Source organism: Barbus barbus (genome assembly GCF_936440315.1).
Source record: "Barbus barbus genome assembly, chromosome: 42".
Lineage (NCBI taxonomy): Eukaryota > Metazoa > Chordata > Actinopteri > Cypriniformes > Cyprinidae > Barbus > Barbus barbus.
In genome coordinates, this window is record NC_136720.1 from 18670654 (window position 1) to 18694248 (window position 23595).

At 35.9% G+C, this 23595-nt stretch overlaps 2 protein-coding genes across 4 annotated transcripts in view; one reads left to right on the plus strand and one right to left on the minus strand.

Moving 5' to 3' along the window:
* The first annotated feature begins 6976 nt into the window (after nt 1-6976).
* On the plus strand, nt 6977-17295 carry LOC306861535 (uncharacterized protein). Of its 2 annotated transcripts, none has more exons than XM_079403851.1 (7): nt 6977-7340; nt 12835-13536; nt 14113-14270; nt 14364-14393; nt 14980-15091; nt 15240-15451; nt 15633-17295. In XM_079403851.1, the coding sequence occupies exons 1-7, from the start codon at nt 7310-7312 to the stop codon at nt 15828-15830; spliced, it is 1443 nt and encodes a 480-aa protein (XP_079259977.1). In that variant the 5' UTR covers nt 6977-7309; the 3' UTR covers nt 15831-17295. The 2 variants fall into 2 exon arrangements, with proteins under 2 accessions (XP_079259977.1, XP_079259978.1); XM_079403852.1 differs by having other exon boundaries at nt 7013-7340; nt 15636-17295.
* The window catches only part of LOC306861534 (muskelin), a 29975-nt gene continuing 21326 nt past the window's right edge, over nt 14947-23595 (minus strand). Inside the window, exons 15-19 of one of the 2 annotated variants that reach the window (XM_079403849.1) lie at nt 22828-22967; nt 22220-22322; nt 21950-22004; nt 21731-21823; nt 14947-15788 (exon numbers count right to left, since the gene is read on the minus strand). In XM_079403849.1, coding sequence (XP_079259975.1) covers nt 15754-15788; nt 21731-21823; nt 21950-22004; nt 22220-22322; nt 22828-22967 — 426 coding nt within the window. In that variant the 3' untranslated portion in view covers nt 14947-15753. Of the gene's footprint in view, nt 15789-19639; nt 21824-21949; nt 22005-22219; nt 22323-22827; nt 22968-23595 lie in introns of those variants that run through there. The other variant, XM_079403850.1, reaches the window with a different exon arrangement.

Here is a 23595-nt window from a genome sequence, read left to right on the forward strand (position 1 = left end):
TTTTGACAGCACTAATATATATAAATAATGACAAAAATCACCTGTTGAAACTATAATAGATATTTAAAACTGCTTATTTAATTAATGTTGAAAATATAAATGTAAGAAAACAATGATTGTCACTCTACAAATTCTTATGAGTAAAATATCTATGAAGTATATTCCCACTCATATTTAATTGTTTTTAGAACACCAGGGTCACCAGGCATGAAATTGTCCAGCCATGACTTCCTGTTCCACAGGATTGTAAATATGAGGATTCAGGAACACAAAGGCCAAATTCCCTTTTTCCTTTGATTTTACAAGGAGTGAAACCAAAGAATATAGTTCTGATGTGCAGAACAAGGCTGTTGAACTTCACAAAATAGTAAGAAAAGAGATAAAGCTCTTGAAAATCCCCATTTCCACCATCAGGGCAATAATTAAGAGGTTCCAATCAACTAAAGATGATACAAATCTGTCTGGAAGATGACATGTATCGTCCTAATACAAGGTGAGGAGGAGAGTTTGAGTGGCCAAAGACTCTCACAGCAGGAGAATTGCAGAGATTAGTTGATTCTTGGGGTCAGAAAGCCTAAAGAAATATCAAACAGCCCCCACCACATGTTGTTCGGGAGGGTTTCAAGAAAAATTCTCCTTACTCATCCAAAAACAAACTCCAGCAAATTCAGTTCTGAATTGAACGTGCTTCTTGTGTATCCTGCGTGTAGCAAATTAAAATATTATGCATCTGAAGCTGACTGCCGCACGAGCGCGAGGTCTCTTTCCCAGCGCGCACACTCTCTCTCTGCGTCTGCTCTGTTCAGCGAGCAGCTGAAAGGAGCTGCGCTTTCAGCTATAGTCTTTATCTTATGTGTAGCCTATTTGATTTGATCAGACGACAGCATGATTATAAATCAGGATTTTTGTGCAGATTAACATCTTGGAAGGGAGAGCTGGTTATGTAGTCTTAATGTGTCGTGTTTCAGTCACTATTTCATATTAATTTCGTTGTCTGACAACAGAAAAGGTAAAATATACCAATGAAAACAGTTTTATTGAGAATTTAGCTTCATCAAAATACAGTGTGGGCACAGAGAGAGAGAGGCAAACAAATCTAATAATAAATAATAAATGAACATTTTGCATGTTCAGAAGTGAGCTGCCCTGTGTGCAAAAATGTAAACAGGTTTGTGCCAGTAAATTGCTCAGTGCAAAGAAAGATAAGTAATAGGAACCTGGTATTTCTATGTTCTTTTTTTTCATGTGTCAATAGACATGAACAAGTTCTTTGAAAAACATCTGACCTTTTGTCTAGCCTTCATGCTCTAGGTTTACTATGGTTTCACTAATAATAAAAAACATAAATTGCATAAAGCATCCATATTTGTCCATGCACATGCTGATTAGAGTATTAAAAACTTGATTTTAAAGTTCATTTAGAACTTGATTTTGAATTTAAAGTTAATTTAGAACAGATAAAAATGTGTGATTAAATTGTGATTATTCGCAAGTTAACTCATGACAATCATGCAATTAATCGTGATTAAATATTTTAATTGATTGACAGCCCTAAGTTAAAATGACTCAAATTAAATGTAGGTTTACACTGGTAACTCATCAGTGGATGGCATCATGGATTCTATCAAATACCAACAGATGAAAAATCAAAACCTGACTGCCTCTGTTAGAAATTCTATAATGGGCTGTGTTTGGATCTTCCATCAGGACAATGATCCAAAACAAACATCAATATCAACACAAAAATGTGTCACTTAGCACAAAACCAAGCTTCTGCCATGGCTGTCCCAGTCCTCTGACCTGAATCCTCTAGAAAATGAGTGAGGTGAAAGGAAGAGAAGAAGCACCAACATGGAGCTGGTATTCTGAAGGGTCTGGAGAGATTCTGTATGAAGGAATGGTCTCTGATCTCTTATCAGGTGTTCAACAAATTCGTCAGGTATTACAGGAGAAAGCTGTTATTTTGGCAAAAGGATGTTGTGATAATTGGGTGCCAATAATTGTGGCAAATGTCAACTAGAGATAAACATTTATTTCATAATGAGATTTCCCCCCCCCACTTTCCATTGTTTCAGTTCAATGGAAAATTTGAATTTTGTGAATTTTTGGAATGAAAGATAAAAAAGATAAACAGAGATTTATGCAGACTTATTTTTACAGCCATCTTTGCTCATATTTACCAAGGGTGCCCATATTAGTGCCTTTGTTTGGAGGAATTGGAATACCATTTAAAAAATGAAATTACAAATCAATTAAATCAAGTATTAAAGTACTAAATCAGGTATTTTATATACACACACACACACTCACGCACACACATAGATAGATTCCACAATAACCAATATCTTACATGTTGAATGGCTGCTTTTCCAACAGTAGACACAGAGGATCTGAAAGACATTTCTTTACACATTATAGTACTATAACAGCCTGTCTGTTTGAAATGAAGAAGTTTTAAACACTTCGAACATGAATGAGTGCTTTGGACTGAAAAAGAGGTAGACATAAACTAAGGATTTGTGGAGAGTGGTACTGTCAGCAACAGATGAGAAAAATAAACTAGATCATATGGAGGAGTTACCCGTTCAAACGCATTTTCACACACACGAGGTGCTGTTTTTCCTCTCGGGGATTGACTCCAGTTGGTACCAAGCTGCTGATAAGGAGGTGCAGAGTGTTCTGTGTCCTGTCAACTCCTAAATCACACACTTTCAAGGATACTCACACACACACACACACACACACACATGCATACATTTATCTCACAGTAAAAGGGAGAGTTCAAACAACACAGGCAAGATTATGCAAATGTTATTTTGATCATTAAAGAGACAGCATGCAGAATGTCTGACATGTCAACCCTGTTTGGAATCTGCTGCATTCTTGTGTGTCATGTTGCCTGTTCTGCCATTTTAAGCTTTGAGTTTTAATGCACACACACACACACACACACAAACTGACCACCTGTGTCTCTGAGAGCATTGCTCAGTCTTTCCATTTATCATTACACCATAACTATCTATACTCACTGACAGACCAGGTATTATCCCTCCAGGAAAACTGCTAAAGAATTTCCCACGGGGGAGTATGACATGCTATGATGAAGTCTTGAAGAGCAGAACATGTAAATCATTTCTGGTAGGTTCATTTTGTGAAGTAAGGAACAATTTGTGATTTTCTGAAGAAATAAAATAATAATAAATAAATAAAAGCAAAAATAAATAAATAAAATGTTAATTATTAAATTAAAACAGTACATTAAATGAGGAAATTACCTAGATTAAAATCCCTAGATTTTTTTGTGTGCTTGAATCACAAATATAAATAATAATATATTGCAATAAATTATTACCTACATTATTTTACCTATACACATTATTGTATCTATATATCTATGTACTATTCATATAGTTTGTTTATATGCTCATTAATTCATGTTTTTAATGTGATTTATGTTTGTTTGTTATTATTATTTTTCTTTTTTTTATTATTTTTATGTTTTTATGTGCTTTTGGCTCTTTCCTTTTAGAAGTTTCATCATTTGGTCATCTTGTCATATTTTCTGTTTTGTTCAGCTTAAAAAAATAGTCATTCTAATTGAACTGTTCCTTTAAAAGACAAAAAAAAAAGCCACCAACAAACTGCCCTCTATGTGAATTAATAAAGTAATTTAAAATCACTTAGCAATGTTCAAACATTTGAAGCTGCTTGTATTTTGAGTCACAAAACAATCTCAGATAACTGGAACATGGAATGTGAGGGCTGGAGATCTACAGTACACACCACACACTTTCCACATATCTGAAGAACACGTGCCATAAATCTCAAGATGAATTCAATAAAGAAGCTTTAGAAATGGCATTCATCATGGGGGAGGCTTGGCCCTGCCCTGTCAGTGCTTGGCACGGCGTCTCAGCGCATCTAAAGAGCGAGAGTGAATGAGCGCCCACATTCTTGGAATGCTCTTACCATTGTGGCTCTTTAATGAGGCAGGGTGAGCGCGCGCTCTCCCTGTGACAAACCCTCGCACCACTAAGCTAACGATAGATGGGAGGCGTGAAGCCAGACGTGAGAGCACCGGCCCCCCCGAGCTGTTTAACATGCGATCCGTCACTCGCCGCGCTGCGAAGAGTGTCAGAAGGGCACCCTTGAAAATCTGGCCCAGCATATTTCTCTAGTTATACAAATGCTTTACGCTACAAGATAGAGCTGGATGTGTGTGTGAGAGGAGTTTCAAAACTATTTTATTCTGTGAAGTCACATTTTCCAGCCCAAACGACCTGAAATTTAACTGAACCATAAATGCTGAATAGTAAAATCACTGTAAAACGGTCATAAACTAGATAAAAATGCATTTTTTTAAATGTAATTTTTTCCAATTGAGTGTAGGGCCCCAATGGCCTAGGCCTGTAGACACTATTAAGTCAAATCAATATATTTTATAACTTTTATGTGCACAAAATACATTTTGTATGCATATAATTTAATAAAAAATGTATATGCATAAAATAAAATAGACACTAAATTTATTTTAGGAGTTCATGTATGCAGAATGGTGAAAACAGTGTGCCACAATTCCTTTAGAAACTGCCTAGTCAAAAATAAAAAGAGAAAGAAAGAATAAATAAGTAATATTAAACAAAAAAATCAATCAAATTAAACACAAAATGCAACAAAATAATGGAAAATAAAACTGAAAAATGGCCTGTAGAAAATGCCAAGTCAATAAATAAATAAAAAATGTAGGCAGAATCGTATACGAAAAAAAGGGTAGGGTCGAAATGATCTGTAGAAACTGGCAAGTCAAAATAAATAATTAAATAAAATAAAAAATGTAAATTAAATATAACATAATAAAATGCAAAAATGGGCTGTTCAAACAGGCAAGTCAAAATAAATAAAATAAAAAATTAATATAATAAAATGCAAAAATGGGCTGTACAAACTGCAGCGGCTGAATAAATAAATAAATAAAAATAAAATAAAATAGGCACACTAAATTTATTTCTGGAATTCATGTATACAAAACTTCACACATACAGGTTTTTGCCAGAGTCATAAGGCTACTAAGGTAAGCTCAGAAAAAAAACGTGGACTTCAAGTCCAATACCGATATAAACTACATTCCTTTGCCCAGCTGCTGGCATTACGACACAATTGTGAGAATCATGGAGCATTTACACTTGACAACACACACGGCTCGACTCGACTACAGCGTAAGATAAAGAACAGAAGCACTTGAAAGACAATTTAAACAAATTTGCTTCTCCACATAACAATAGATTCGGTCTCCAAACATTTTGTGTTTAGAGCGTTAAGAGGGCAAATAGGCTGTCATTGCAACTATTTCAGAACTGAGAGAGACGCCCAGGAAATACGACCAACACCCATGTGTTTATCTCCCTTTGTCCAGCACCCAAAACATTTCCCCTCTACCATTCATAACAATCACAAATGACATGACAGGAGTTTTGTCACTGCTCTGATCTAACGTTTCCTATTGACTGGTGACAACAGAGGGTCTTCTCTGAGCCCCCACTGAGCGAATGCTATAATTAATGGAGCATAAGTATGCCCATGAGTGGAGGTCACAAAAGGTCACAGTTCATGAAACCAAAACTGAATGGAGGTATTGTCTTTTATGGCACTTAAAAGTAAACATGAATTTCCCGGACTAAAACAGGAGCTTTTGAAGTCAGGTTGTCATGGTTATTGGCTTGGTGACTCTGCTGTTGTGCTGGCACTGTCAGATCTGGCCTTCACAATCCACGCCAGCTGCACTTACACATAGCTTTCTCAGACTAATTAACCCATTCGTTTTCTGACTAAATATGGGCATCCAGGGACACTAATATAGTTATTAATTATATAAAATAAAATAAAAGTCTGTAAGTGCAAGACTATACAGTAAAACTATGTATATTGTAATTACTTTATTTTCTCAGCAATGTAATTACTTCATAAAATGACATTAAACTAGCATTTTAAACAACAAACATATTTGATTAAATGATCTAATTAATAGTAATATTATATATTATTAGTAATATTATATTATATGCAATATACAACTGGTAGAAATTATATCATATATTCATATTATATCATATATCATATTTATCATAATATAATTATAAAAAGGTATATTAAATGTAATAATAATAATGATAATATATTCTTATTCTTATTAAATTCATTATAAAATAAAAATATGCATTTTTTTATTATTTTATATATATATTATTAGTAATATTATAATAGAGATATATACGTAATATGCAATATACAATTTAGATTTTCAATTTTTACTCATTTTAATTAAAACAATTGTTGATCATTTTATTTAGTTATATAATAATAATAATTATTATTATTATTATTATTATTATTATATGTTAGTAAGACCATTAAATATTTAGAAATACAGAAATATTGATTTAATGAAACAGGATGTTGATTTAATAATACATCAGGACTTAAAACAGTGACATGTATCATTCAGACATAACTAAAGTAGACAATATTATTCATGGGTCTTCATGGATCTAGCCCATGAACAAAAATATTTTATTATATTATTAACTCTTATATTATTATATTACATTCATACAATTATTATATAATTATTATTAATAAAATTAATAATTAATACAATTATGTTATTAATAAAATATACAATTTATACAATGTGTTATATTATTATTTTACTATAATAATAATAATAATGGTATTATTTATTTTGTAATAATAAGTATTATGAACATAATTATACTATAAACATTGTTATTGTTATTAATAATAATACTAATAATATATATTGGGCACACCATTAAATATTAAGAAACACAGGAAAGCTCAGGATGTTGATTTTAAGAATTAATACAGTGACAGGCATGATGTTAGACATAGACAATAGCATTAATGGATGTCTGGCCACCCCTCTCTATTGAGTCCCCCCTGCGTGAGCTGCTGCATCAGACCTGCCCTGAGATCCGCGCACAGCACGTCACTCCAGACGACTCCGCGCATTCAATACAATCACAATCCGCGCAGCCAAGGAAACCCAGCAAAACTTTGCCCCCCAAATCCCCGGAACCCTCAGGGTGGGGTAGAGGCTCAGAGAAGCAACAGCTCAAACAAAAGCACTCCTCTTGGCTTTAAGATTAAAACAATCCCAGCTGCAAAAAAACAAAAGTTCAGATACAAACTCAAGACGATAAGCGGAACCGATCGGCGTCTCCACATTTTCATGCAAAACTTTTCCTGAAGTCACTGATCGAGCAGCGAGCATCAAACTGAAGGACTGAAAATGGGAATCTCGTGGACACTCATTGTATTAGGTGAGTTTACCGTTATATGCGTTAGCATGCTGCTTAGATGTTTATTAAACGTCAACATTTCTCATAATTAATAATTAGTGGCGTCAATCTAACGCGATATATAACTTTGCTCAGGTTAATAATTCAAACACCTCCTTTGAATATAAAATGTTTGTGATTTCAGAACTTGTTTAAATATTTAAATTCTTTCAGCGTTCTCACATAATTCCCGACAATAATGATTGAAACTCTTAGGTGTAACTAGTTTCTCTAGCAGGAATAGCCTAGGTCCTACTTTAACATTTAATTCAAGCGGCGGTTGTTTAGTACATTTATTAATGGTCAATAAAAATGCATAAAATTGTATCAGAAATTGAGTTGTGTTCGGGAAAACATCTGTTTAATGTTTATAAAGGCTTAGTGTTTTTCAAACAACATCAAATGTCAAACACTTCCCAGATAACAAGAACCCTTTTCAGAACTTTGGGGACAAACAATCTTCCAGTAATGTTAATATATTACGTGTGTTATTGTTCATGGAACGTTTTATTTCAGAAAAGTTTTAGTTCGACATCTATTATTATTATTATTTTAAATGTTACTTGTTTGGGAACATTCAAAAGTAACATTCCCATAATCTGTTTAAAATTTTGAATTACATTCTCATATAAATTCATATTTGAATTCACACCAGCTACTAATCTGTTCAGCATTATGTTTCTAGCTAAAAGATGGCTATCATAAAACGACTCCCATTTTGCTGACAATGATGGCTATTAATGTAAAAGCACCTGACCGCATGTGTACGTGTAGAAACTCCTGCAAAGAGCTCTGGGAAGTGCAGCATCTGTGCCGCTCAACATTTCTGTGAGCTGCTTTGCTGAAATTACACACAGTGACACAATTACAGAAGAAGTGCGTCTCAGACTCAAAAGGGATGTGAGGGAGGACTGTTATTCTTTAATTATCAGTTCGGTGCACCTGCCTGTCCAGACATCAGCCTGACAGTCATTAGAAAAGCGCTCATGTTTTGTTTAGCCAACCTTGTGAAAAGCACCATAAGCACTTTTGACTCTACTCTGTCTCAGTCAGCCTTTTCTAAAAGGTCTGATTAATTGTTTGAAATTGCTTTCTTGTAGTGCAAAAAAATAGGATGTTGTTATCTCAGCTTTTCTGAACTAAAGCACTGATCAAATTTAGGCCATGTTGTTTACGTCAGAGTATTTCTAAAGACTCCCTGCGCTGATAAACCTGAGTTTTGAGGGCTTCCTTGTGTTGTTTCCTCCATCCTCTACTGTCAAAAAAGCCTCAACATTTAAATCAGACAAAATAAATTAATCCTTTGGCAATACTCTGGTTTGGATGCGGCCTGACAGAGCTATCTTACACAAGGCTTGGGAAAGTGCAGAACAATGGATAGGAAAGTATTCTGTCAACATCCCTGTTCCCAGGGAAGGTGTGGCACTTATTTCCTCTCTCCTCTGCTTCATTCCTCTTGCTCTCTCTGTCTTACTACATCTCTCAGCCAAATAATGACATTTTTCCTGATAAAAGAGAATATTCAAGGAATGAAACACTGATTTATATGACGCAAGAGTAGATGAGAAACCCGAGGGGGCGTAGTGTTTTAAAGACCCCAAGAAAAGTCTTGATATGCATGGTTTTATCTCCTTTGGTGAGGAGTTTCCTTTTTGCACAGGAGGTTTGGGTGGGGTATAGCAAAGGGCTTGTCTCATTTCATATAGCCAGTTTAGTTTGCATTACAGCTATGAACTAGAAGTTGGTGATCCAAAAATTCCTAAATCACTGTATGAGTAATTTTATGCCACAATAATATTAATAAAAAATAAATAGTTGAATAAAATTTAAATAGATGGTGTATTGTGACATACATACTTTTAAATATTTTAATAGATGGTGACATTTAAAAAAATCAAAAGGTATTTTTGTTTAATCTGGAAACAAACCTCACAAACCTCAAGCTCAAAAGTTTGGGATCAGTTATATTTTTCTCTCATGCTCACTAAGGCTGCATTTATTTGATCAACAATACTGAAAAAAGGAATAATATTGTCAAATATTATTACAATTTAAAACAACTGATTTTTATTTTAATGTATTTTGCAATTACATTTATACCTGTGATAACAAAGCTGAGTTTTCAGCTTCATTATTCCAGTCTTCAGTGTCACATGATTCTACATAAATCATTCTAATATGCTGATTTGGTGCTCAATTATTAATAATGGTTCTTAAACATTATCAGTGTTGAAAACAGGTTTTGCCACTTAATATGTTTTGTGGAAATCAACCTTTTTTTCCAGCATACTTAGAATTTCTGTTCTTTTTTCAGCATACTTTGATGAATAGAAAACTCGAAAGAACAGAATTTATTTGAGTATATTTTACCCAACTAGCATCATGGCCTCAAACCATTAGGAACTATTCGTGGACTAAAAGCCACAAAACTCCAATTCTGATTTCTTTTAGTCTTCATGTGGCACCTCGAAGCAATGTACTTCCCTGCTTAACGTGAGAGCATGTGTAAGGGAACAAGCGGGAGAGACTGGCCTCCGTATCTTGAGATTGCAAAGATGGCCCCTCCGTCATTCTCCCCTCCTTTTCTGATCTGCTTATTATGTATAACGTCTGCAACTGGCACTGCCACGATCTTCAACTCCCTTCTCTAATCCAACCTCTAACCCGGCCTCCCCTCACTATCCATGAATCCTTCACTTTTGTACGGATACTTTGCACCATTAGCAGCTAGTCTTTCTTAGCCAAAAAAAAACAAAAAACATTCTCCAGTAGATGAGCTCAAATGCAGCTCATAAATACAGAGTGCTTGCAATAATTCAAAAACTCTTTATCCTTAAATGAAAAAAATGTAGCACTTCAGCTTCGATACTTCACACTCTGAGTATTTAGTCCTCAAAAAACTTGATACAGTTCTATTGGTACGCCACAATGGCATCTGATAATGTGTGTCATGAGGAATGCGTTCGAGTCAGGCACATATGCCCGCTGACCTTGTTCGACCTCTGTCTAGCCCTCTCAGACTCCTCCTTCCTTTCTTCTGTCCGTCTTCCATTCATTGTGCACATTTTTATATTCACAGTCTCTCTCCTCACCTCAATAGAGGGGGTTAGTTGTGACTCAGCTCCATAAAGGAGCCCCCAATCCCATCTTCCCTGCCCCCCTCCCGTTGGGCCGAGTTACCCCTGAATAGGACACTATCATGGTGAGAGGGGACAAGCTAGGGGCCCAAAGAGGTCCCGCACACAGCTGGGGAGGGTGTGCACGTCCTATTCAAAGAAATTAGTACCATACAATGTAATACAACTTTATTAATCCCCAAACTGCAATTAAGGAACAATTTACATCTTTATTAATGCCCTTAAAGCATAACACTCCTGGCAACAAAACTGCCCCTTTAAATGAAAGATTTTTACTTTTAGACAACGCTAGATAAACTGAGTCAATACAAACTTGTTGGAGTTAACATCGGCATTTTCACTACCAGTCAAAAGTATGGAATAATTATGTATTTGAAAGAAGTCTCTTATTTTCACCAAGGCTGCATTTATTTGCTCAAAAAGTACAGCAAAAGGAGCATTATTGTGAAATATTATTACAGTTTACAAAATAACAGTTTTCTATTTATTAAAATTGTAACAAATTGTTACATTGTAATAATATTTAATTTATTTCAAAATATAATTTAAAATTTTAATTTCATCAAAATTTCAGTTTCAGCAGCCAAAAAATGTCTCACGGTTTCCACAAAAATATTAAGCAACAAAAACGTAATCATCGATAATAGTAAGAACTATTATTAATAACAGAGCACCAAATCAGCATTTTACAATGATTTCTGAAGGATCATGTGACGTGCTGAAAATTCAGCTTTCCAAAATATATTAAAATAGAAAACTGTATTTTAAACTGTAATAATCTTTCACAATATTACAGTTGTCAGCCTTGGTGAGCGTTACAGATTTCTTTTAACACATTTAAAAATCTTAATTATTACAAACAAGACTTCCAACCAACGTTCTGGCAACAATTCACACAATTCATGAAAAAAACAAATAAATTTCAGGATACAGGATCACCTATTGATCATTTGATCTGATACCAGTCTTTAAGATGATTATTACTGAAACAGTACCTCCAGAATCTAAGTGAGAGTGTGGGAGTGTGTAGGACAGATATAAGAGCGTATCATATGCCTCTGTGAGGGGTTACCCATGAGTACGATGTATCTACGCAGGTGAAATGTCTGGGTTTTCTCCACACAGTCTCTACATTGATAGTGTTACGACCAGCAGCCCTGTCAGTGGGTAGTAAACAGACCGCAACTGACAGCAGGGTCAACGAGGGTCAGTCCTAACGATGGAACTAATGGAAACCACAGGGTGATGATGAAGGACGATAAGAGTCAAAACACCAATCTTACACTTTCCTTTACTCAAATAAATGTGCAGTTTAATGTTATTTAATTGGCTTCTTAGAAACAAGGTCCAATAGCGAAAAGCCTTAGTTTAGGTCTGGAGCAGTGATTAGCAACAGCCATATTTTTGGAAACGCAAGGCTGTGATAAGATTAGACAGAGGGCTAAATGAAAGACAACATTGGCTCACCAACCAAGATAAACAGACCCCCACCCTCCCCCCCCCCCATCCCGATAACAACAATACCCTGCTTCTACAACAACCACTACTGATTGTTCTGACATCCCAGTGAGATAAGATTTACAAGATCTTCATTCTGGGTGGCCAGTTTTGGTAAAAAGCACCAACAGTGGAAATTAATTGTGTAGATGTAGGAGTTTAAGTCACTTATTACATAAAGTCTTGGACTGATTGATATAAACAGTCGCCATGGTGTCTAGAACGAGCCGATGATGTTTTAAAAGGAATATCAGCTTACATTTGGTTTGTCTTTCTTTTTCTGCACAGGATATAATTTGTAAAATAATATTAAAGCATATGTAACTCTGATAAATACTGGGTCAGTAGCTAGAAATCTGTTGATTACCAAATATATAATTATGAACTTGAGAGCCTCAAATTAAGGAAAGGCTATTGTTTTAAGCCTCAAGAGACTATGAAGCAGATTTGGACACCATTGTTTTGGCATCTGTGGTTCCGCCCATAAGAGTAGGTGTGTTACTTCCTAAGTTATTGTATGGAGTGTCCTGTCCAGCTCACTAAAAACAGAGATAAACTCCCACTATGATGTGACATCAAGACATTATAATAGCAATATGAGGTGCATAAATAAGGACAAAAATGATCAAATCACAGCTTGACAAAATTCAACATACCTCGAGAAGAAAGAAAACTGCTCCCATATATGCAATTAAAGTAAATACAAGATATGTTTGAATTACTTGTACCCCAGGCTTACCATTAAATCAATGCCAATACATTTTTTTTTTGAAATTTTGAGTCTGAAAAACAGTATATTCTTACACTATTTCTTAACTGTCTGTTTTGCTTGTTTGTCTTAGGCACCCTCCTGCAAGGCATGCAGTGCAATGCTAATGATGATTCAACTACAGCCTCAAAGGGAACCACTGTACCCACGTCCACTACAGCAGATTCCACTAAACCCACCACTTCTTCTGCCTCATTGGAGTCCACTAAACTCGCCACTACACTCGCCTCATTGGAGTCCACTAAACTCACCACTACACTCGCCTCATCGGAGTCCACTAAACTCGCCACTACACTCGCATCATTGGAGTCCACTAAACTCACCACTACACTCGCCTCATCGGAGCCCACTAAACTCGCCACTACACTCGCCTCATCGGAGCCCACTAAACTCGCCACTACTCTCGCCTCATCGGAGCCCACTAAACCTGCCACTATATCCTCCTCACCAAATTCCACTACACAAGCTGCTCCAACGACCACTAAAGCCACTTCACCAGAACCGACTCGGCCATCTCCAACAGTGGCTAAGCAAAACACAGCCAATCCCTCACAAAATGTTCTTGTCACAACCCAAACCACAACAGTTCAACCCAAGACACCAAACGCAGGCACTACAGCCTACAACAGTCCTCAAAATTTACCTGCAACTGTCATCCCAACCAATCCCAACCAAGTTACCACTATCTTAAATAAATCTGCAGCCACTAATTCTACAGATGGCACCATCCAACTCTTGTCTACACAGACAAACCCATCTGATGTTACCAAAAATCGTAAGTTGCAGGAATCACTTTAGTACAATCTTTATGACTGCACAACACAACACACCAATGCTTGAATATTTATTAATGGAAATATTAGAAAATTCTGTAGTTATTTACTCACCTTCATGCCAATCCAAACTCATATGACTTACTTTCTTCCACTGGACACAAAAGCAGCACTTTTGAAGAATGTTCACGCTGTACTTTTATATTCAGTGTGACAACACAATACAAAACAAAGAACCAATGCAGTTTGGCATCACTGACAGATATCCAACATGAATGTGTACACACTGTATGCAACTGAGATTTGAGTGCTACAGTGGAGAAAGGGTACTTTCAGTTAGTAACAATTTAATTTCACACAAATAGGGTACGCATGTGATTTCTGTGTTATTTTTTTTACTTGACAACTCACTACATGCTGCTTGTATGGGAAAGAGCATTGAGTTCTCAAAGTATATTCTGCTGTGTTCCACAGAAGCACAAATAAGTTCAGAATGACAAAAGGGCGAGCAAAGGATGACAGAGTGTAAATTTAGTGTGAACTATTAAAAAGTGTCTCCTTTTCATGTTACTTTTCAGCTACATTACCAAGTACAGCAGCATCAGACTCTAAATCTACTGCTTCTCAAAGTCTTGGGACCACAAAAGGACAAACAACTACTGCCTCGATCGTGCCAGGCCAGCGAAGTGAAGAATATATTACAACTAGCACCTCCACTCCCCGAAAATCCTTTAATGTAAAATAATAACATTCATGTTTTTTCCTTTTATACTGTTATATTTCTTGATCCTGATACTGTAAATGATCCTGTTGATTATCTCTTCTGCAGCATTCCTTTGATCTAAGTAGCAACACTGAGGTGAGCACATAAATGACTATAACATTGACAATAACTCCAGTCCTGGTCACAGAGAGCTCATTTACATTCTAAAATTCAAGTCAATATCTCTATAATCTCTGAAAATTTAAATACATCGTTAAATAATAGTAAAATCAATCACAAAACTAAGGAAGCCTGTTTCCGCCACACAATAACAAATATAAAATGGTAATTGTGACTTACCTCATAATTCAGACTTATTTTCTTGCAAGTTTATATCTTGCAGTTTTCCAAAAAAAAAGAAAAAAAAGAAAAAGTGAGTGAATTCAGAACTGCAAGCGCATTCAAAACTTAGAATTCTGAGAAAAAGTCCAAAATCTCATTGTATACTTTTTTTTTTTCTCACAATTCGGACTTGTAGTTACCTTTTTATTTTTATTCCGTGGCAGAAACAGGCTTCCATACCGAACAATCTATTAAATGGAACCAAAAAACATTTCTTGATGAACAACAGTACAAAAAGTGAATGACCTCACAAAATCTATCCTGATTCTCCATAAAAATGATCAAAACATGCAGTAAAACAAGAAGTGCTACCATTTTTATATTTATTTTGTTCACACAGGAGAACATCGTGCGTCAAGCCTGTAAGACGCTGGGTCAGAAGATGAAAGGAAATTGCTCGGTGACTGTGAAAATTTATGACAAACAATTAATTGCAACAGTAATAATAAATGGTGAGGGAAATGTTATGGATTCCAAACACATTAAAGCCTCATATGGAGGAACCACTGGATTCAATGCTTGCCATATTATGTTCAGTTATCTTTAATAACATATAAGTTCAGAAAATGTATAGTAATGCACTTCCTTCTCTATTTACAGCTGACCAAAATATACTGCCAGAAAACTACAAACCTCTAGCAACTGTCAGTGGAGTTACAGACAATACTACTTTGCTGAAAGATGATGTCAACAAGGACATGATACCAGACACGCTGATCGCCATCTTGGCTTCCTGTGGCGCTTTGGTGCTCATTCTGTGCTGCTTTGCAGCTTACTGCACTTATCATCGCAGATCGTACAGGAAGAACCAGGTAATGCTCAATTCCAAACACAAAGGTGAATCAGACTCACATTGCTTGATTTGGGTCCAACTTTCAATACATTTATCTAAAAATTATGAATGTTCTGAATAATTCAATTCAAAGTTCAAAGTTATGTTCTGAATTCCAAAGCGTTACCCGGTTTAACATCCCAATATGTACTTTCCCTCAGCAGCAACACCTGACAGAAGAGCTCCAGACAGTGGAGAACGGTTATCATGACAATCCCACACTGGAGGTGATGGAGGTACAGCCGGAGATGCAAGAGAAAAAACTGACAATGAACAGGGAGTTCAACGACAGCTGGATCGTCCCCATAGACAACCTGCTGAAAGAGGACATAATTGATGAAGAAGACACACACTTGTAATAGCATCGGATGAACTGTCTGGAGAAGGAAACCTGCTGCTCTCATAACGGTAAATTGTTATGCATTTATTTGATCACGAATGTAGAGAAAGCAGAGATTAACAAAAGACTATCAAACGACAATGGTTTCATTTGGTGCCTGGCTGTATATGCTGTAATTAAGTAGTTGAATGCCAAGTATGTGCTAGAGATAGCGAAACAGTTTTTACGTTTTATGTGTCGCTGTGTAAGGGAAGGGAAAATCTGTAAATGGAATGTCAATGTACAATCTGTGGCCTTTCTTTGTGCCTTAACTTTTCTTCAGCACACCAATAGTTTTCTAATAAACAATTTGATGAACATAAAATATAACAAACATGAGGTAAAATAGCCCATTTATGATTTATATTTGGTACAATAATTTTCAGTATTGAATGAAAAAAGAATTTAGATTTTACTCGCCATCTTGGAGCATTTTTCCCACTGCAATGTATCTTGGGACTGCATTCTCTAAATGTGAAGCTGGCCAAAATAAGGCATCGATTTCACTGCCTTTGCATTAGGAGTGTGCGATGCCTTAAGATGCTGTCAAGCAATGTCAAGTTTAAGTTTCACATGCTAATTACTGAAGGATTCAAGGTTCACAGATTCTCACCAGTGGATTTTTGTGATATTTACATTTATTTGATTTTGAAAAAAATGATGTTATGGGGAGAATCTACCTGATAAAACTGAGCATAAATTGTATTACTACAATAGAAATTTCCATCACTTTTTGAGACCCAGAAATCCCATTTATCCAGTGGAAACTTTGTATTATTTCTTGAGCAGAATGTAATTGTTGTGCTTGTATATAATGCTTATTTTTATGCTTCTTCCATAATTTGTTTGTTTTCTGTTTAGAAAAGATTAACACTCATAGGCACAAAATTACATTTGGACCAATGGATAATTCATCCTGGTAAATTAGAATATGGGTCAAAAGTATGTGACCCCATGATTGGCAGATAAGTTGTTCCATCTGCTCCACTCATGTCTCTGTGTTGGTAATCATGCCAGTATGAAGGTTTTCGGTCTTGTCAACCTGAAACATTTGACACTAAATCCAACACAACTCACATTCTTTAAGTTTACTTGCCGGTCTAAAATCATGTGTCATTGACTTTAATCAGAAAGATCACCTTTTTCTTTGGGGATGTTTTATTTAATTGTTTTAATGTTGATTTAACCAAAACATGTTTTTTTTTTTTGTATTATATTTGCATGCACTACACAAATTTTCAATATAAGGGATTCACTGCTGTTTCACTTTAGCTATTGTACTTCCACCAAAGTATTAAGGTTGAATTTATAGTTGTATTCTGTATTTGAAGTCAGTTTGCTGTGTGCAAACGACAGGGGTCTGATACACTGGAAGCTTCATCTCTGTCAGATTGGATGGGGATGGCCATGATTTCTAATATAAATAAAAAAAAGTTGTTTTTAAAGTGTGTTGTCTTAGGTAGCTGACATGTCGAGGTTTGGGTTCTGTAAGAATTTTAAATGGTTTTGAAAAAGTTTCTTCTGTTCACAAAAGTTCATTTATTATACAAATACAACAAAAATAACTACAAATATTTACAATAATTACAGTGAAATAATTACAATTTAAAATAAGAGATTATATTTAGGGGCCAAGCACCGAAAGGTGCGTAGGCACCTATTGAAACCGTTGGCGTTATTCTTTTTCTTCTTCTACTTACGCCGAAAATGAATGGCAGCCCATAGAACCGATTGCGGGAAAGTTGTAAAATTTGGCACACTGATAGATGATACTGTCAATAGTAACCACACCAAGTTTGGAGTCTCTAACTCAAACTCTCTAGCGCCACCACTTGTCCAAATATTCAATTTTGAAATGCTAACTTTTGAACCGTAAGCCACAAAATGAAAATCCTTAGCTCAAGCCGAGTCGAATCAAGTCCAAAATTCAAAAATCACAAGGTTTACTTTTTTTCGCTATCTTCAATTGTTCGTAAAACCTACTTTGTAGAACTCGTCCTAGACGATTTGGCCGATTCTCACCAAAATTGGCTCAGATCTACAGACCATGCTGGCAAAAAGTTATGGAATTCAAGTCGATTCGTCCAAGCGTTCTTGAATACCACACTAACGAATTCGCCAAAATGCACGCAAAAATGAATGAGCTTATATCTCCGCAAGGGTTTGACAGATTGAGACCAATTTTCCCATGTCAGCCATTTTGGGCGTCGGCCATGTTGAATTTTGTAGTGAAATGCTATATTTTATGAACGCATTAACGTATCGTTACGAACCTTGGTATGGGTCATCAGCACGATGCCCTGAAGGAGCCTGAGAAGTCGAAACAGCGCCACTTAGTGGTAAAATCAAATATTCAAATGCTTATAACTTTGGGTGGGGTTGACATTTTCACAAGAGTGACCTTTTTAGACTCCTGAATCCTTGCCGAGTCCAGGGATACCAAACTTGCCCGATTTTGCCTTATTGTTTGTGCTAAGTTGCATTTTAGCACTTAAAAAACATTTGCCAATATCTTAGAAACCGTTACTCTGATCGACACGAAACCACTGAAAGAAGTTCGGAAACATAGCGTCCCGGCAAAACGCCAATAGCCAAAATTTTGATAGTAAGTGGCACAAAAATGCAAACAAAGTCAACAGTCAGTCATTTTTCATCTACCTACAAATATGTCTATAACTCCAAAAAAAAAAAAAAAAAAGAGATTTTCACCAAATTTGACACACATATGTATGGGCACACTCTAAGGACACATAAACAATTTGGTGGAATTGTGCCTCTTGCTGGCGCTATAATTGAACAAAACAATGAAATTGCCATCGACTATAATAAGCTATTAGGATTAAAAATGCTATATTTTAAGAATGCATTGGTGTACGATTATGAAACATTGAATGTGCCATGGAGACTATGGCCTGAAAGTACTCAAAGTTTTGAAACAGTGCCACCTTTTGGTCAAAAGTCATAATGAAATTTCAAATAAATGCTTATATCTTTGTGAATTTTGCCTATTGTAATGAGACTGGTATTAATAGATTCCTTGGGTCATGCTGAGAACAGTGATACCACTGTTTCCATAGTCGGCCAAACTTCCTCTCTGCTCTTTTAATTTTCTTTAAAAACCTACTTTTTCGAACTCCTCTTTCACAAATCGAATCATATCATCTTCAGACCATGCTGACAAAAAGTTATGGATTTCATGTTGATAGACAAAACTGTTTTCACATACCACAACAACAAATTTGAGGCATGATGCCAAAATGACACTTGAGGCCGTATCTCTGCAATGCTTTGGCATATTGACACCAAACTGTGTGTGCGCCATTGTCACCTCACACAGAACACACATCGATTTGATAACGGTGCCACCTGTTGGTCAAAAGTTAAAAGTCATTCAATCCTATTACTGCTAGTTTTAAATGATTTTTCACTCATTTGGACTGCAATAATCTTAAAATGGCTTCAATTACTCATTTCTGCAGTTGTTCTGATGCTCCGTACTATGCTTAGCTCCTAATTTTGCCGCTGATGGGCTTGGCCCCGTCATTGCTGCTTGCAGCTATATTTTTAAATTGAATTTATTCTTGTTACACAAAACAGTTTTCAGCAGCGATTACTCGTCTTCAGTCTCATATGATCCTTCAGAAAGAAGTAATATTTCTTATCAATATTGAAAATGGTTGTGCTGCTTAATTGTTCTGTGGAAACCATGACACTTTTTTCAGGATTCTTAGGTGAATATAACTTTGTTTCTTTTTTAGGTCTACATTAAAGGAAGACCAAAACAATATTTAAGAAAATTTGAACAAAATACAATCTTTATTCTTTATGTACATTACATACAATGCAGTTCTTTAATAGGTTCTACACATTCATGAGAGCCACAGTGTAGTGCTGACATCTCAACGTACCCTTGCTCAAGAGCAGAGGGGGGCTCGACGAGATGAGGATTTCCAGGAGAGAGGAAAAGAAAAAGTCATTTAATCTCTGACACTGCAGAAATGTACACCGAAAACAAGAAAACGTATTTGGCATTAAGTGCGACAAAAAGTCTCAGTTTGTAAGTGTCGATCCTCTCATGTATATTCGATTTCATTGTTTTCATATCTCTTTTTTTCCCCCAGGAACTTTCTTCCTGGCACAAAGACAATGCTAAATCTACGAAAGGCAAAAGTAAGCCCTGGTTTCCAAATCGTATACACCCAAATTGCTTCCACGCCAGGAAAGAAATAAAGAGCACTGAATCTTAGAAATTACAAATGGGCCAATCACAAACTTCCACACTCCAGTGCACCGTAAGTGTATCTCCACAGAGCCAAATTACAGCTAATACTGAGTTCAGGTAATTGAGATATGACATTTGGGAGGACACAATCAGCAGGGTGAAGCATAATGTACTGTCCCATGGTTCTTTGAGCTCGCCTTTAGTTTCTGCGTGGGTGAAGCCAAAACTACAGCAAATTTAAAAGCGATCCAATTACCGGAACATTTTTTTTGCAGGGCAAACACTTCCTACTCGTGCACAGGGAGATAAATAACAAAAATAACTGCTGTTAAACTAACACTGCAAAAATGGAGACCAAGTAATCCAGATGGACTTTATGGAAGACTCATCCAACACACTTTCATCTGTCCAGAATTGCAAACAATCTGGAAGCTCAAAGGAATGAAGGGCACATATATAGACGTCTCTATGACATCATAGAGAGACAGAACATAAGACATGACATTCAGGGCTCAAGTTCAGCAAGAAATAATAATTATAATATTTATAATAAATAGTGAGGGATCTCTTCTGTCTTCGGTGGTCCCAATAAGGCTCCTTTGAGTTGGTACCAGTAAGCTGAACAGTCTATGCACAGGACTATATTGAGTTCAAAAGCAGCCACAACCTGAAGTAAACGGCAATCTACACTTCAAAAAAAATCTAATCATCCACGTCTTCGGTTTGTCTAATTGCAGCAAAGTGTTCACTAATCCATTCACTAATGGATACAAGTGTAATTACCTGTTATAAAGTACAAAGTGTTGCCATGAAGGATCATAATATTTGCGTTCCTACACAGAAAGTGGAAAACAGTTCTTGTGTACCTAAATGTGTGCATTACACCTCAAACATGTCACTATATTCCTTTTAATATATATGGATGAGAACTGAGAACTTAGTTATGGAATCGGGTGTTTCATTACTATTAAAGAGTCAAAGAAAGCACTAATGTCATGACAGCATCCAATAGCAGCAGCAGAAGCAGGTTTAGATGGAAGCCAGTATTCAAATCCAGTGTTGAGAGTGAACAGAATTGATCTACTAGAGTGAGAGAATTGACTCTAGAGGGCGCTCTGATCTTTGCCTTCGGCCTCCACTGGCTCAGCGCATGTGTTTGTCCATAAAAATGTGATTTAAAATAGCAAGGCAATAAGGAACCCATGATGATCACACAGTTCATAAATCAATTCCACCCCTTTATGATGTAAATTGATCAGATTTATAACTCACCTACATTTCAACCTGTATGAAAGAAAATTTGACTGATAAACTCAGACTCGAAATTAAGAAAAATCAAGTCAGAAAAATCAAGTCAGTGCGCAATTTGGCAGATATGCAAATTTGAACCTAATTCTGACACCTTTAAAAAAAAAAAAAAGCACAACCCTGGCACTTCAGAGTAGAAAATTATATTTCTGCATTTTAAGTAAGTCTCAGTGACGTTTAAGTGGCATTACTTCTGTAGGAGGAAACACAGTAGGTGGGCACGGCGCACCTCGGGTGGAAAATGTAGAAAAATAACTTCTATTTTGGATGGGAGGAGTCTGAGAGGTTTATAGAGGGTGTGGTCTACTATGTGGGGTGTGGCTACAGGGTAATGAGGTCGACAAGGTTACCCTTGGGCGGGGTCATATTGTCAGGGAAGAAATTGACAAGTGTGTCGAACAGCTGTGTGCGCTGGGCATACGTCTGATCCACATCTGAAAAGCCTGTGACAAAGAGAAGAAAAATATCATTAAGTATCAAAGCACATCTGTGAAGCTTCTGCACTGATTTCCACAATTGTAGAAAAATGTGATTAAAGGACGATCGTGCTCATCAAACAGTGCTCTCACCTAGAGGAATGAAGTCTGAGCTGGATTTGAACAGAGCAGAGGGTAAGAGCTGGAACTGCAGGAAACAAACACACAAAAGGCACTTTTAATTATGTATTGGACCTAATACATTGTCAGTATCTGACAAGATATTTGCTTTAGTCCAAATAAAATCAAAGTATTGAAATACATGTAAATACACAAACTGACTCAATCAACAGCAAACGTTTAAAGGTTGGTTAATTACAAGCTTAATCATTAAATGTAAGTTTCTTTTCGGTGGGTCCTGACCTCTTTTGTCTCATCGGGGTCAGAGTGGTCCACAGTAAGAGACAGATCATTCTGTAGATATTTAAGTGCATTCAAGGGCTCGGTCTGAGCCTTCTCCTCAAACCTGCAAAAACACACAAGGCAGCAAGCAGAAGGTGAACATGTGACTTGAAAATTCTGCAACCTTCAATGTAAAAAATGAGTTTTTTTTTTTTTTTTTTTCTAGGTACACTACTATTTCATTGAGTAACCAAATATGGCCACCAGATGGCACTAAAAGTGCAGAAATTGAATGCACCAATGGAAAACTACTACTGTAATTTAATCACTAACTGCAGTGCTACATGACACTGCAATTACATAATACAGCTGGGTCCTAATGGTTTACATTCAGATCAGAGCAAGATCGTGTTCTTCATATTAACATTTGACACAATGTATTTATTCTTTTCTAGCGATGTTTGGAAACTAAGAGCAGCTGACAGTTTTCTTTGGCTTCAAACGGAGAGAGACCAGACGTCCTAATTCAGTAAATATTATTCTTGAGCACAATTTTCTAATCAAGAACTGTGAGATCAGAATAATGAGTCACTGAGCAGCAGATTGTAACAGGTGAAGCACTTTTGTACCTGTATTTGCGAATGAGGTATTTGCAGTGTCGAAGCAGATATTCTTTGGAAGGCCGGCACAGCTTTAGGGACCAGAAATCGTCCAATCTCATTTTGGGTGAGCTGGACTTCCCTGGGTTTCCACCGAAAAGGTAATGCACCTGTGTACCATATCATCGTGTCAATCCCCTGCTAATTGCTTTGATTAATCAGAACAGCAATTAAGGAAATGAGTGTTTTATCAGCTCAAGCTGTCAAAGTGCCTGAGGTAAATATAATTTATATTTAGATGTCTCTACGAATGTTCAAAGGTTACAACCTTATAATTTAGAAGCTGTTGCATCTGGTAATTTGCAATCATTTTGGAATCATAATCAGTCTTTAAAAAAAAAAAAAAAAAGATACACAACAGACCAGATGCCAAATATTTTGTTAAATTTCACAAAATAAACGATTAAATAGCTAGTTAATATTAGTTAGACTTCAATTGCCTAATTTTATATGAACAATATTTTTAATAGTAGTAATACTATATATTAATACTTAAGTATAATATAATATAATAGTAAAAGTATAATATAAAAGTATAAACATTGTACATTTTATTATTAAATATTACATTTTTACATTATATTTTAAAAAGTATAAACATTTTATTGTAGAAACCTGAAGTTAAAATGAATAATATAATAATATAATAAAAATTATATATAAAAGTTAAAGGACATTTAACAAAACAAAACAAAAAGATTAAGTACAAGTATTAAGAAATAAATAGGGTCCAATTAT

Coding starts and splice junctions, on each gene's coding strand:
- LOC306861535 (XM_079403851.1), top strand. CDS start 7,310: ATGGGAATCTCGTGGACACTCATTGTATTAG. Junction 14,394..14,979: donor ATCTAAGTAGCAACACTGAG/GTGAGCACATAA, acceptor TTGTTCACACAG/GAGAACATCGTGCGTCAAGC. Junction 15,092..15,239: donor TGCAACAGTAATAATAAATG/GTGAGGGAAATG, acceptor CTCTATTTACAG/CTGACCAAAATATACTGCCA.